Source organism: Conger conger, chromosome 14, assembly GCF_963514075.1.
Source record: "Conger conger chromosome 14, fConCon1.1, whole genome shotgun sequence".
Classification (NCBI taxonomy): Eukaryota; Metazoa; Chordata; class Actinopteri; order Anguilliformes; family Congridae; genus Conger; species Conger conger.
In genome coordinates this window covers 25,027,421-25,042,696 of record NC_083773.1, presented here as the reverse complement: position 1 = coordinate 25,042,696, position 15,276 = coordinate 25,027,421, and the positions used below count along the sequence as shown (strand labels likewise).

General features: G+C 40.9%; 1 protein-coding gene across 1 annotated transcript; it reads right to left on the bottom strand.

Moving 5' to 3' along the window:
- Positions 1 to 365: 365 nt before the first annotated feature.
- LOC133109414 (1-phosphatidylinositol 4,5-bisphosphate phosphodiesterase eta-2-like) lies at positions 366 to 14,694 on the bottom strand. The gene is made up of 20 exons (XM_061218737.1): positions 14,520 to 14,694; positions 12,579 to 12,725; positions 11,831 to 12,074; positions 11,092 to 11,221; positions 10,565 to 10,735; positions 9,832 to 9,925; positions 8,947 to 9,150; positions 8,332 to 8,452; positions 7,635 to 7,806; positions 7,145 to 7,252; positions 6,412 to 6,507; positions 5,993 to 6,093; positions 5,581 to 5,669; positions 4,803 to 4,988; positions 4,266 to 4,373; positions 3,589 to 3,713; positions 3,120 to 3,204; positions 2,302 to 2,448; positions 2,008 to 2,087; positions 366 to 1,304 (listed from the first exon to the last, which is right to left on the bottom strand). The coding sequence occupies exons 1-20, from the start codon at positions 14,692 to 14,694 to the stop codon at positions 366 to 368; spliced, it is 3,522 nt and encodes a 1,173-aa protein (XP_061074721.1).
- Positions 14,695 to 15,276: the final 582 nt, after the last annotated feature.

The window sequence follows — 15,276 nt, the reverse complement described above, 5'->3', positions numbered from 1 at the left end:
TTCAACAAATGACAAATGTCAATTGTAAACCAGAAACATTTTCTCAATATTCTAAATGTGTCATACAGATAACCAGAAAGGCTTTTTTTTTTTTTTTTTTTTTACTTCCCCAAAAAAGTAAATAAAAACACTAAGCAGACAGGAAGTTCACAAAAAATGTGGAGGTTGAAAGGCCTCTTCATTTGACTGTTAGTCATCTCTACAATTCTGCTCTAGGGTTTTAGCGCATAACATTACAAACACTGGTGTTTTAACCATGTAGAGAGTGCCCTCTATTGGTGGGTTTTGAAATGTTCAATAATAATTCATCATCAGGAGGTCCCTGAGGAGCATCCACAGTATTCTGTGGATGTGTCCGGCACCAGTCAGCTCTTCCTAGTGAAGAATATGGGAGATTTACTGCGGATTTCATCCATCTTCTGATCAAAGAGGGCGCTCATCTCTCGCTGCAGTGTGCCCACTGCCGGGCGTCTGTCGTCAGGCCAGCGCGACGGCAGAAACCCGATGCTGTCCAGGCTGTCCGAGCTGTCCGCACTGCTGGAGTCGCTGTCAGACGGGGTCTGAGAGACAGACGCCGCCTTCGCCAGTCTCCGGCCCACGCCTGCGCCCCCAGGCCTCGGCCAGTCTGGGACCGGAGGAGCAGGGGAGGAGGGCCTCCTCCGGGGAACGCTGCAGGACCACGTGGTTCGGGCGTCGCCGGTGTGTTTGCTGCGCCGGGCGTCCAGGCTCCGTCTGGCCCGGGGGGAGGGCAGCGGTTTGGGCCGGGGTCGGTCCTCAGACGGGGGACAGTTGTCAGATTCTGGACGGGGTTCCGGCTCGGATGTCACTCTGTCCCACCGGCTGGGTGCCGGGTCGTGCGGTGTCCGGAACTCTTGGCTGGGACTCCCTTTGCAGCCGACCGCCCACTGGATGCAGCCAGAGGCCGCACTGGCCCTTCTGGGGCTGTGGTTGGACAGGCGGGTGAAGAGACCCTGCCCTTTCTCCGCTGGCTCCTGGATCTGCACCCTGTTTGCCCGTTTCAGTGGCTCGCTCTGCACCAGCCGGCCTGGGATCCGTCCATCATGCAGGTCCCCGGTGGAGTCAGGCCGGCCTCCAGCCAGCTCAGGCTCCGACTCCGAGCTCTCCTCCATAGGGGGCTTGCGGCCCCGCCTCCTGCCTCTGCGCCGGCTCTTGGCGGGGGTGCTCGCTGTTCTGTGCAGGAACTTTTCCCGGAAAGTAGGCTTACGCTTCAACGTGTTGCTGTCCAAAGTGCCCTGATTATGGTTCCGGTGAAACATGCTTTTTATTCCGCCGGTAGGTTTCACCTGAGATTGAAGAGAAGCAGGTGTCATGTTCTCAGTACCTGTGATCCCCCTACATTGATCTGCAGGTTAACTCACTATCCAACTTCTTTTAATAGTACATTTCAAATCTAGCTGTAGATTAAATATATTTTTGCTCAATTCTCTTCTTTACTAGAACTATAATCCATGCATATTTAAACTCAATATAAAATGAGTGAGCTGTCTGCAAACTGCTGCTTTGAGGAGCAATACATTAATCTTTCAGTATCTTCCAAAGATGAATAAAATTGTATTTCTCACAATTTTCTTGGAACCTTTTTGATTTATTGTTTTTATTTAGTCGTAGTGTTTTCCTGGTTTAATAATGGTTACAACAGTCTCCTTATACCTGTGTTTTATTACTACTGATGACAGGGCATGACTGTGTACTCTTGGACAAATACACAATTAAGAGTGGGGTATTTTATTTATTAATTAGCAACTATCATCATGACATAAGCCCGTGCTGAATTTTTAATAGTGTAAGGCCACATTTTCTTGATCAAAACAATGCTTAAAATTCTCATAACACAACCCTGGTAGCATTAACCTTATCTCTCTGGTTTTCTTAGAATAATGTACTCTCATTTAACAGGGCAGGGCTAGCATATTGGACACTGATTTATAATAACAATTATGTTGTCTAAATTCATGAACAAGTCCCTGAAGCTAAACTGATACCTACCTTACCAGTGATGTCATTCACAGCAACATGAACAAAAACCGAAGCTTCTTCCATACCTTCCAAATGCACATGGCGATAACCTGCAAATGAATATGCCAGAAGTGCTTCAGATGATGGCAATATTCACTCAATTAATTAACAAGTCAGTATGCCCAAAACCTTCACAACCCAGCATGGTAACATTAGAACATTTTTGCATTACTGGACATGGACACAAGCACAAAGTTGATTTGACTGTCACTGCTTTCATGAACCCTGATGTGTGGTATGGAGTGAACGTAGGGGGCCAGGTACCTGGCAGCATGCTAGTGAAGGCGATGGTCCTCTGTCCAATGAAGTCTCGGCCAATGGGGTCATGATCCCACACCAGGAAGCGCACCAGCGCAATCTGGGGCATGTGGACGGTGAAGACCAGAGTTTCCTCCCACATGGGATTGAATCCTGACACAGAGGGGAACCAAGAGAGAGAGAAAGGTTTTAAGAACTTTATTTGGTCATTGAGCCAAATTGGAAAAGAAAAAAAAATTAACAATTGAAGAAAATATATGGATGTATGAATCACTCAAAGCACAAACATTTTGTATTGTGCAGAAAATACAATAAATACAAAAAAAAACATTTGTGTTTTGCATGATTCATACATCCATTAATAAGTAGTGTTAATAAGTCATAATAATAGTCACTATAATTATTGTATATTATTACATTACATGTCATTTGGCCAAAGCGACTTACAGTTGATTAGACTAAGCAGGAGACAGTCCTCCCCTGGAGCAATGCAGGGTTAAGGGCCTTGCTCAAGGGCCCAACGGCTGTGTGGATCTTATTATTGTGGCTACACTGGGGATCGAATCACTGACCTTGCGGGTCCCAGTCATGTACCTTAACCACTATGCTGCGCATTATAACAGTCATAATATTATTATAATATTATTATTATTATGACTACTATTAGTACTAATTATTGTGACTATTGTTATTAGTATTATGACTTTTTTATATTATTATAATTATATGACTATTATATGACTTTTATTATCTGTTCAAACACAGTGCTTTGCAACACTTCAATTCAATTTCTCCACCCCACCCATTAATACTCTGGTGCTTACCATTGTCATCCACAACCCGTGTCTGGTCCTTGCAGCAGTCAACCGGAATGCCGATAATCTCCACCTCCACATAGGGATCAATGATCTACATAACAGACAACACCTTGTGGTTACATAGTCGTCCCCCCCTCCAAACCCCATAGCATATCACACAGTGTAATATGATTGGCAGTACATCGGAATATGATTCATAACAATATTAACAGCAAAAAATTTGTCAGTTGGATCACTAAGAAAGTAAGGATAATACGGCATACAGTAAAATCAATGTCTGACCTTTAATGTTTGAAGAATTTGACTGGATTATGTAGGCTGAGTGAGAAAAGTAAATTGTATTCTATTCTATTTCTATTTCTATTTCTGAAAGATTGAATTTGGTCAAAATGAGATGGATGGAAATATAAACTTAATGCTTTGCAGCAACACAGAATACAGATGTGTTTTTTAGCCTTAAAAGTGGGGTTCTCACCTCTCCTCGATCACCCAGCATGGAGCCTTTTGGCTTAGGCAGCTGCTGGCCACTGATTATCTTCAGTACCAATTGTGTCTTCCCCTGGACAGGCCACGAGTCCTCCAACATGGGGTTAAAGGCACCTTCAAGAGACAACACGTCAATCACCATAATTGTAAGGCTGATTCACACTTTTTATGCCTTGCATGAAATTAAAAGTTAGTCAACCAAAAAATACTAAATAGGCATAATACATGTGCTTTAAAAGCAAAGGAAAAAGCTCACACAAATCTCGCTCTGCAACATCACTGTACTGTAGAAACCCAGATAATCCGCACTGTAGACTGACTGGTAATGGTAATAAATTGCCAAAAGCAATTACGCCATATCAATATCAAGATATACATTACACATTAAACTGTGATTTAAAAAAAAAAATTAGGCAGAAAAATCATGTGTGTTTAATATAAAGAAAAAAGAAAAAAAAAGGCAATCAGTGTGCAAAAGAGGCCAAAGCCAGATCAAGGCCAAAGCCACTGATGTAGACATGCTGGCTATATATATATTTTTTATATCTAAAGAAAAGAAAGTCTATAGTAGAACCTCATTCATAACTCTGTCATGTTCAGAAGTTACATCAGTAGTAGCTCCTAACATGGTAGGTGCTGGCACTAGTAAAAGCAATTGGTTCTCACCTTTACACATGCACTTGGGTTTCAGAATGTACCCACAGTTGCCATTGCTGGAGAATTTGGCTCGGTTGAGCTGCAGAACCCGGCCTTCTGATTGGTAGTTTAAGGCAACTGATGGGGGAAAAAAATAATCAGCCATAAAACAGTCAAAAAGGTAATTTTGTGAGCCCAGGAAACAAATTTGGAAGGGGATCCATTTGCAGCATCACACTAGCACATATTATGATTCAATAAACAATAAAAATTCCATTCATGTTAGGCTGCTTAACAGAAGTTGACAATAAACAAGATTTATTCAGCAATGATGGAATCATTTTTTCCTCAAAATAGTTATATGGACTGAGATTTCAACTTGAAAATGAGTAGTTTTAGTAGATTATAATCTGCACTGACAAATCATATGCAGTCTGTAACCACACCCCATTTATGATAATTAATATCAAGCAAGCAAATTGGAACACTTGGATCGCAAACAAATATAATATCAAATTTATTGAGCTGAAAATCCAGTCCAGCGTATACTGTGAGTAACTCTACTACCCAGATGGCAGCCAGAGTTCCAGAAAGGCTGGGGGTTGTAGTTGCTGGAGTCCACGCGGTAGGAAGAAGGGTAGACACGCAGAAGTTGCCTCTGGTTGAAGCGAACAAATTGAGCTGGCTTCAGTTGCATGATCTGATTGACCTTGGTCTCACTGAGTGATGATACCTGCCAGCTGCATGTTGCCGCTGTGGCACAAAGAATACACATGCACACACAACTCACAGGTTAGTGAATGTAGCCACATCCCCTCAGCCTAAAAACACTGCAGTGTTCTGAGAGCACACCAAAATGCTGGGGATGTACGCTAGTATTAACTACTAACATAGCTATTGAACTTTAGAGACCTACGCACCACCTCTGTCTTTCACCTAAAGGGCTGATAATAATGAATTTCAATCATGAAGTATGAAGAATGGATCTGGGAGAATAAAAAAGGCTGAAAGGTTGTCCCTTTCCTCTTGGAAAATCAGAGAGGAGCTAGACCAGTCACAGAGTATGTTTTAATAAGAAACAGGACGATGGCTAGAGTGAGTGATGGCTATGTTCTAGCTATACTTTACAGGGGCCCTTAGTTGTATCTAGGCAGTATAGCCCCACAGAAAGTATCATTTACAGTTGAAGTTATTCCATTTACTGCGACCAATATACTCCATGATTGATGGAGAGCTCTTTTCTGGTTACTGTGTGAAAAAGAGACAACATGTTGTCCATAACCCTATTTTACTGTCCTCGATTGGACAGGACTGAGAGATCCATGACCAGTGAAATGAACCTCACCTTGTGTCTCAATGTCATGGACACGAACAGATTTAGTGTACTTGACCAGGTCAGAGAGAGCTCGAGCAAGCCTCATGGTCCTCCTCCTCCTGTTGGGACCATGAGAGAGAAGATGTGTATGAGTCAAGCAGCAGTTCAACATGTTCATAGTTAGATTAATTTAAAGAATGATATTCACAGAGAGATTTGCAACAATTGTTGCAAATATTTCAGGGCATTCAGAATGAAAAGAAAGGAAATACGTTAAATGTATTTAAAAAAATTAAAAAATGCCAATGCCATAATTATTATAAAAAATTTTATTTAAATTTTTAATAATTTAGTAGAGATAAATAGAGGCTGAGTAAACATTAAACAGCCATAGAGGCTGAGTAAACATTAAACAGCCCAAGATGTGCAGATTTATCAGTACCTGTAATGCACCACAGCTACTCTGGGGGCAGCAGAGGAGCTCTCCTGATCCGTGTCAGTGTCCTCAAGGCTGGATCCCTTCTTCAGTTTCACTCGCCTTCTCTTTAAAGAAAAAAAAAGAGCAACGGCCTTCACTGCAAGCCCAAAGCTTTCCAATGTGACATCATCTGAGACAATCACAGCATCATACAGGCTGGACTTCTCATAACAGAGCGGTAATGTGCTTTGAGGAGTGGGCCAGGTCACAGAGGGTGGACTTGTTCACGCGTAGGTAGGAAGAATAGTAGCAGAGGAATAGAAGGGTGAAGGTCACAGAGGGGGGATAAAGAGGGGACATTATTTAGACAACGAGGCTGTGGAGAGGACATGAGCGGAGGGTGAGAGGTGTTTAAGGGAAGATGCTTACGGAGGGGGAATGACCTTGCGTTTGAAGCTCCCCATGAGGGATCTGTTCAGGTGCTTGTTGGTGCCGGGGTTGGCCTCGTTCGGGCTGTCAGTGCCATCCTCACGCTTACACTGAAATAAAAGCACAGCTTCCACTGTCAACCGGCACACTCAACACAGAGGAGGAGAGAGTGACCACATGCTGTTTCTGAAGGGCAGAAGTACTTCATCGCCAAAGAATAAGAACATGAACAAGACAGTCAAGGGTGCTCAAGATTTTAGTGAGCTGTTTGTTGTGAACAGGTATGAATGCTCCAATAATAAGCAGACCACTAATTCTGTTTCTGTTCGAGACCTTCACAAGATTATAAGGTAAAGTTTATTTTCATCAAATTATATCATCACACTTAAGACAATATTATGTCAAAAATAAACACTGTGCACTGTGTATATACACATTGTGACAGCTTGCTGGAGTTTAATAATCAGTAATAAAACAAAAGTATTACTACTTCTGATTACTTTTTAGTACCTTTTTAGCATTGTCAACCATGCTAGATTAAAAAAAAAATTACTGTCAATGTAGCATTCAAGCTGTAACTAATATGAATGAGGTAACATGGTGCATCAATAATTTTGAAGTTACAGTGTTTTAAATTCCTTCTACAAACATACTCTGTTCAGTTATTTGTGACATTGCAGTGACAGAAATGCACCATGACATGCATTTTGTTCAGTTTATTGATAGAGGGGTCGAGCACACACTTACATTTGCACTCGTCGCCTTGTTTTCATCTTCAGTCTCTTCACCACTGTCTTCATCAGACACATCCCCTTCCTCCGCATTCACATCAATGTTCGCAGGGAGCTTCTTCCCCTGTAAAACATTACATATGGCACAGTAAAAAGGCTGTAGGGCAGCCTGGTAATATCCAGATGGATGTTACATATTCTAGTGCCGTTTCAGACTATTTTCTCTCCCTCACTGTAAAAGCACTATGTACATATATGTCATAATTACTATGTATGTAATAATTATTATAATATTCATGGTATGAAATCTGTGTTTATAACAGCAATACAGTAAAGCTTTTTAGAATAATTCAAAGCGGCTGAGTGACCCCTGAGAAAGTTTGTTTATTTATAACTGTGCCCCGGTGGTGAAAGTAATTTCAGCCTTGGACTTTCCACAGCACTACTGACATGTATACTGTACACCTTTAGCCTTATTTGCACTGTTTCACAGCCACACTGTCTACCTTAACCAGGATTTTCCCTTTTAGCATCTCTGGGGAGGGCAGACGTCTGCATTCATTCATATTTATGGAGGACAGATCCAGCTTGTCTTCAAGCACTTCCAGCAGATACTGAGCCATCTTCTTCTGTTGTGGCACTGTGCAATGGTTCTCAATAGACAGAATCACAGGGTATCTAGGAAAACATGCAATATATGGAAGCCCTTAACAAAGTAAACAATTCATTCCAAGCGAATTGGAAATGTCATGTTACAATATAGAAATATTGAAACTATAAAGGTTGCCATGGAGATTAAAGAATATTACAAGATGTCATTACAAGATCCTGTATCACAAATATTTTAAAAAAAAGTGTTTTTGATGATACAGAAGATTAGGTTATGTTGCATTCAATTAATATAAAACAGCCTGTTAAATCCTTATATTGTCAGAATCATGCTTATTTGTGCACTTAAGTGTATTATATACGTAAAAGTCATCTTATTGCTATTCAGTTTAAGCAGTGCTAGATTTTTCATATCAGTATTTACTCATGGATCACTTTTTTCTGTTCTGCAAGAGACAATGCTGTACTTCACTGTTATATACAACATGAAAAGCTAAAGTCTGTATATCTCTTTTTATTGATACAATTGCAGTATAAAGCCTTTATATTTGTTACAGGAAACCAGCAATAAAACTTTGGGTGGGCTAAACCTACTGGCTTTTGGAAAATGCATATTTGTTGATTGTTTCTATGACATCTTTGAAGAAAATTTTTGAAGTCAGTGTATAGCCATGGCGTACGATTGGCTCTCCATCCTGACCATCCCAGCAGTCAACTGGAAACAGAGAAGAAGAAAGCCAAATCAGTTTTTTCATCTCCCAAAGAAATACATTTCTCCACATGAAAAAGCAGTGCAATTCCCTCATTGTCTGAATTTCTAATCAATAAAGCTAACATGTATGAATATACTCTAACATACAGTACATTAAATAAAAATGTTAACATACTATAAATGTTGATTGTCACAACAGCCAAAAGTAATTGTGTTATAGGAGTATTCAAGGATATTTAACATTAATAAAACAAACTACTGCCCTTCAAACCCAACCCACCCAAGAGCGTCTGCCAAATGCCATTGTCAAATGCCCCGGAGTAGCCACAATAGGATCTGCACAGCCGTTGGGCCCTTGAACAAGGCCCTTAACCCTGCATTGCTTCAGGGGAGGATTGTCTCCTGCTTAGTCTAAACAACTGTACGTCACTCTGGATAAGAGCGTCTGCCAAATGCCATTAATGTAATTAATGCAATGTAATGATGGGGGGTCTGACCTTCCACACAGCGGCAGCCAGCCTGCAGTACATAAGCGTACATATCCACCCTGGATTGGGACAGCAGCTGATCGCCCGTCAGGTAGGTGTTGTGAGAGGAATTGATGAAGTAGTTGGTGAGAGGCTGGGTCATATCCTGATTCACCTCGTAATGCTCCGGGTTGAAGATGTCTCCAGCAGGACCCCGCATGTAGTTGGTAAAGCCTGGGAAGGACAACAAACTTCCTTAATTTATTTGGGGAGGAACAATTTTCACCTCCGATTTATTCCAATGAGATATATTTAATGTCATTTGTTTGTCTATCATCACTGTAATATCTTCAATCACATCAGGTGACACAATGAAAGAAGCAATGCCCTGTGCCTACCTTACCCCCCTGACCACACATCTCAACAACACTACCCTTTGGGGGGTTTTTTTGTATATAAATTATAATTACACTATTATTTTCTCCTTCTGGTTTTTTGGGTATTGTTCTGAAAATCCAGTGACAATAGTGCACAATACAGGTGACACAATGCGAGAGGAGAGACAGATCCAAGGAGGTGTGACAAATTTCACACTGATGACAACTGGTAGCCTGTATGTGCATATTGTTAGGAAGAACTATTGCTGAAGATATCTGTGGAAACTGGTCAACTGAAATGACCCTGACAGGAAATAAACAACTATATTGAGTATTGGCCATAATCCTCTCATGACATAGCCAACGCTCACACCTGCAATATCATGGCAATAGGGCTTGGGCTTTGACAACTGAGCCACTTGAGAAATCAGGACATTTCCAACAGAACCAGCTTCAGCAGCAGATTGTTTAATGCCTGACCTGGTGCAGGGCTGAAGTGCTGAAATGTCTGAAGTGCTGCAGACATAGAGTGTCTCACCATCAATGCCAATGACCTGCAGATCCTGGTTTTCAGGACACGGCTCAAACTTGCTCACAATTTCCAGGCAATGCTCTCTTGTCACATGGATCATCTGCAAAAGACAAAAAATGAATTAATTAACACAGATTAAAAACAAATAAAAGTAACCCAGAATGTGAAGTAGTCTGAAGTATCAAACAACTTCTTACAGTTAGTCAAAATAATATTTAACATTATTTTTGTATTATTGCCTATATTATCTATTGTATAATATATCTATAGATAGATCAGACACACTGCAGATACTGTATGTTGCAGAATATACTGAAGGTTGGGTATTTTCACTGTAACTATTACACAGTATGTATATCAACATTACACAAGAAGTATATTTCACTCAACAAATACAGCACACATATTTTAAAACGCTACCAACATTTAAGAAATGATAAGCTGCAGAAAGACGATCAGTGTAAATTGGCACACGCACCAAACGGGGGTTTGGTGCGTAAGTGCCATTTTCCAAATTTTACAGGTGAGCCAAAACAAATGTTTGACTGAACTAAGGTTTTTAGGATGAGTCTTTAGGTTTTTACCCCTTATTTCAATGTAGTTAAGGCATCATATATTTTCCCAATAGATAGATCTCATCAAGAGCTTTCTTTGGATAATCGACAATACTCTTTTGGCCCAGAATGTCACTTATGCCCCTTGCACACCTAACCTTCAATATGTGCCTGTACAATCTGACCTTCTGTTCGATCTTAAGGAAGCGGATCAGGTCGTCTGTGTCCATGTAGTCCTTGTGGTTGCTATAAGTGAGCATAAGAAGGTACAGATCACGGCGTGTGGACATGGTTTTGTAGAAGGTGCAGAACTCCTCGAAAGCCAGTGTGCCTTGGTTGTCATCTGTGTCAGCTTCCTGGAAAAGGTAGAGGAACTTATAAGTGAATGCAAGTGTCACACCTTTCCATGCAAGCTCCATTTGGTGAGATCTTTCTAGTGAGAAATGCTGAACTCACCAAACTGTGAAAAATTAAAATAAAACTTTTTAAGGACAAATGCTGGCTGAATACTGGAGTCAATGTCGTTAAAATAGTACAACTGATTCTGATGTACCTTTTTCTGATGCGCCATTATATGTCCTGGTGTTTGCTGACTACCTTAGCATTTTAAAAACTGGAGTCACTTGTAAATATATACTCCAGTATATAAATTAATGCAAACATGCATAATAATTAATATAATTAAGACTGTTCAAAATCCTGATGAGAGCACCTTGAACATCTGCTTGACTCTCTGTCTGGGAAGGTTCACGTTCAGCTTGTGGAGAAGCTGAAGGACTTCTCCAATACTCAGACAGCCATCACCATTTTTGTCTGCCTCTGTGAATGTCTGCTTCAGCCACATGACATAAGGGTTAAGGGAGAAATACAAGGAGAGGGAAATGAGCTAGTTATGGAAATAGCAGTCTGCGCTAGTTATGCAGACCTAGAAGACCTAGAAGAAATTAAGGTAATAAAACACATATGAACTGTATTAATTTTTTTATCAGTCAACAACAATATTTACGATCCATTGCCGAATCATGGTCTGTGGCTTACAGCAGACCCCATACAAAAACAGTAGACATAATTTTACCTGGCACCCATACTTGGCCTTCAGGCATTGACTTGGACACCACTTTCTGATTGATTACACATAGCTTATGATTTTGACCTGGATCACAGTGAAGAGTTTTTTCTTCTTTTTTTTTTGCTGTGCGAGCTTGCATGGCTCCAAGTGATACCCGAGCACAATGGTTCTCAAACCACTCCTTGGGTACCCCCAGCTAGTCCAGGTATTTCATGTGTTCCTCCTCAAGGACACATGCTACAACGACTCCTTGATTATTTGTATCAGGTGTGTTTGAGATGGAACACATTAATTACCTGCACCAGCTGGGGGTACTCAAGGAGAGGTTTGGGAACCAGTGGTCTCACAGATTCCCTGCCTCCAGCTGCAGCAGAAAGGATATTGGTCTCGAGTGCGCTGTCTCTTAGCCAGGCTGTCCTCATCACTAATGCCGGCCATCAGGTACTTGAGGCCAGTAATCCAGGTGCGGGCCTCCTCCCCGGTGCCGGTTACTAGGTCCAGCGACTGCATGTGGGCGCCGTAGTAGATGGTGAAGCAGCGGTTGGGGTCAAAGTTGCGGTCTGCGTAGCGCTGGAAGATCTCCGACTGCTTGCCCTCACAAACTTCACGGATAGAATCTATCGTAACTAAAGAGGGAAAATGCATAAACATGAAAGATAGTGTAGTGCCGAATTAAAATTCCTGAAAGTAAAAAAGGAACAATTCTAACCACAGAAGCTACGGATTTGTGATCTCATTGTCAAATCAAGTAAATATTCAGTCTCATCACAAATGTGCACCAATGAACAATTGAGTACTTAAAAGAGACAGGCTGCTTAGCAATGAGTAGCCCCATAAAAAAGCCCTATATACAATCTCCGGAGCAGCCTGAAACCTCTAACTGCCCTCACAGTAATGGCTGAGAGGACATACACACTTCATTGGGATTTTTCTGTTAGAATTCCAGGTCTATATTCCTATACTGTATTCTACCAATGTATACCAACTGTCTCATTGTTGTTGCTACCCGCTTCACTTGAAAAATGTATTTATTCACCTGATTCAGAATTCTCTAATGTCCATCACAGAAATATCATTCATTCTTTAATTGGGCCGGGCACAGGTAACCGCAGGGCACAGAAAGTACTCACTCTTTGCCCTCTCATGCTTCCTGGAGGGCCGCCAGCGGACACAGGACTTGTGTTCGTCCAGGTAATAGTAGCGCGAGAGACACCTGGAGGAGCCGCGGAGCTTCACCATCCGAGTGCCAGCCTGCATGGAGAGGATGCACCTCTCCACTGCCACCAGGCCAGGGGACAGCGCGAGGACATTAGCCAATGAGCAACCCATCCCATTCAGCCAATGGATATAGCACTGTTAAAAATCATTTTCTACAAGGAATAATAATAATAATAATAATAATAATAATAATAATAATAATAAAGCATATTCATGCTTAAATCAAACCTGCCAAGTCGTATCATTGGAAAGAGCCGATAAATTACATATATTTTTACATGTATAATCTCTCTATTATCAAAGAGATGCGTTACAATAATGAAAAAGGAAAATGAATATTGTTTTAATTGCGCTTGATTAACCTGAATGTGTATTTATTTACTGTTTTTATCAATATAAAAAAAAATCATTCTCACTCAAAGTGACAGTTTTTGTAACATAGGCTGTTACAGGGTCTATATGAAGTCAACCCTCTGACAGAAGCAGTCATTGAACATAAAATAGATTACTTTAAAATGTTTCTCCTTGCTCTAAATTCAAAGAGAACTGCATTGATAATGACACTACTTTAAATCTGCATGTCTGATCAAGTTTGTTTTTCAATTACAGTAAATCAGCTTCATATTTTACATGTTGCTAAAATGTTATAGAAAGGGGTTTTCATTGAATGTTTTTATTTCTACACTGTCAAATTCCCACACAATGCACTCAGCCTCTGAAGGTGGAAGAGCAGTCTGGGATTACAGTATTTTTTGAGAAGCACTAATGGATCCTTGGTCAGCAGTCAGCAGTTTTTTGGTTGAGGGCTTAATGTAAAAGTCAGCAGGTCAGCCAATTTGTTAACAATATCACCGTGACTGTGCCAAAGTTTGCCATTCAGTTGGAAGGACATACTGCATTAGCTGCAATAAGCTGTTATGCTGATATAAACATATAATAACATTCTGAGCCAATTTCATAGCAATTGTTCAGTTTGTCCTTGCATAATAAATACAAAGACATTTTTAATTTTTATTAAGTAGCGTACAACTACCGTGTTTTTTGGTTGGAATATGCACTCGTTATCGGTTTAAAGAGAATCATTATTATTATTATTTTTATTATTTTTATTATCATGTGGCTGCGATAAGTTACATCTTACTTATCAGTGTATATAAAGGACAGAGAGGCTAATGTTTGTTTGTAAAGGCGTGAGTCTCATCTGTGGAAAATTACAAACTTTCGGTGCGGTAGAGGCAGAGGCATTAGTTATACCGTGCCACGCGCAATATGTCTCCTGCTTAGTGGAGTAAGGTGGACATGAAGTGTGTTTGTACTATCAGCCTGTAAACTCTGGCCTTTGACCCAATTCAAAGCTGAGCTTTAACATCAGTTGTGGGGTTTTCCCCTGTGGTACACAAGCAATAAATTAAAGAAGAAAAGTAAAAACACATAAACACAGTTCATAATTACGAGATATGGGTGATTTCATGTTACCTGGTATCAGAACTGTCAGTAGAACACTTTGCACTTAAGATGGCTGTCTTTTTGTTTAGAACAGCTCTTCATGCGTATTTTACTAGTTATGGATTTGATGCTTTTAACCTGTGGAAGAACCTATGCACTTGTAAATCGCTGTGGATTAAAAGCTTCTGCCAAATGACTAAAATGTTAAATGTAGAGACTTATAAAATGAAAGATTTGGGAAAAGGAATTATCCGCAATGTAAAACGTGGCTTATTTGTGGCAAGCTATGGTCTGGTGAAAACACGCTGCCTTTACAATGCCCTTGCTTAATACCTGATTAGAGGGGTTAATTGGATTTTCAAACCAAAGACCGAATGTAAACATTATTGTATCCACCATCATCTTACCCATTTGCCCCATTCTCCATTTAGGTGTGGCAACAATGCTGCCGCCAATCCAGAAAAACTCCTCCGCAAGCAGGGACACTGCCGACTTCTGCCAGAGTTTCGGAGACGTCATCAGCACTGGAGTAGGAGACCTGAACGGGGAGGAGGACCGCCTTTCGGGGGTGGTCTGCCCCATGACTGGGGAACATGGACTCATAATCGGAAACGACAGCATCGATGTAGGAGATGCAGTCATCTCTGATCTGATTGTTTTAGTCCTGTCAGTTTTTTTCTCCATGTAAAAAGCTTACGGTGTCACAAGGTGTCACAAACGTAGCATATTTGCCCCAAACCAAAGACAGGTTACCCTTCTCCTTCGCTTGGAAATTTTGTCGAGAACATAAATACACGGACTGGTTTTCACAAAAGAAAAGTTTATACTTCTGGGACGCAGCACAAGTTTGCCAATGAGATAGTTCCAGGACGACTGGAGTGAAGACCAATAGATTAAACATCCACAAATACTGTACAATCCAAAAACGGTTCTTATTTTAGCTCAGGTGAACAGCACACCTCTAGTTAAGAAATTTTAGTCGCATAAAGAGAAGGGTGATCAATGGAACTTTCGTGGCATTGCACATTATATCAACGGTTACAAGACCTGCCGAATCCCCACCTGATTTATTATTAGTCCGAACGTCTTCCAGATAATCCACATGTTGCAGGCGAGCGTCCATGTTCTTATTTCGCAGATAGGCCTCGGTCCTTGTCGTGCGTA